This window comes from Mesitornis unicolor, unplaced genomic scaffold, assembly GCF_000695765.1.
Source record: "Mesitornis unicolor isolate BGI_N332 unplaced genomic scaffold, ASM69576v1 scaffold44098, whole genome shotgun sequence".
Taxonomy (NCBI): domain Eukaryota; kingdom Metazoa; phylum Chordata; class Aves; order Mesitornithiformes; family Mesitornithidae; genus Mesitornis; species Mesitornis unicolor.
This window is the reverse complement of record NW_010204714.1, coordinates 4652-4896: the sequence shown is the minus strand read 5'-3', so window position 1 is coordinate 4896 and position 245 is coordinate 4652. Positions and strand designations below refer to the sequence as shown.

Here is a 245-nt window from a genome sequence, read left to right as displayed (position 1 = left end):
GGGGTGAAGGGGTGGGGGGGCGGGGGCGATCGCGCGAGGTGGGCGCGGTAACCGCCGCGCGCCTCCCGGTTTACCTGAAAAAAAGACGGTGGTTGCCACCAGCAGCGCGTACTCGGCCTCGGTCACATTCAGCTCCCCCATGCTTCTGCAGAAGTAAAACAGCGCGGTAATGAACTCCTCGGTTATACCTGAAAAATGGAACGGAACGGGCAGGGTGATCGGTTGGTGCAGAAACAGGCGCTGCT

The 245-nt window shown here is 61.6% G+C and overlaps 1 protein-coding gene across 1 annotated transcript in view; it reads right to left on the bottom strand.

The window, feature by feature from the left end:
- Positions 1-62: 62 nt before the first annotated feature.
- The window catches only part of LOC104545892 (bile acid receptor-like), a gene marked incomplete at both ends in the record, with an annotated part of 4448 nt that continues 4265 nt past the window's right edge, over positions 63-245 (bottom strand). Inside the window, 1 exon segment of the mRNA XM_010191134.1 lies at positions 63-188. Coding sequence (XP_010189436.1) covers positions 63-188 — 126 coding nt within the window.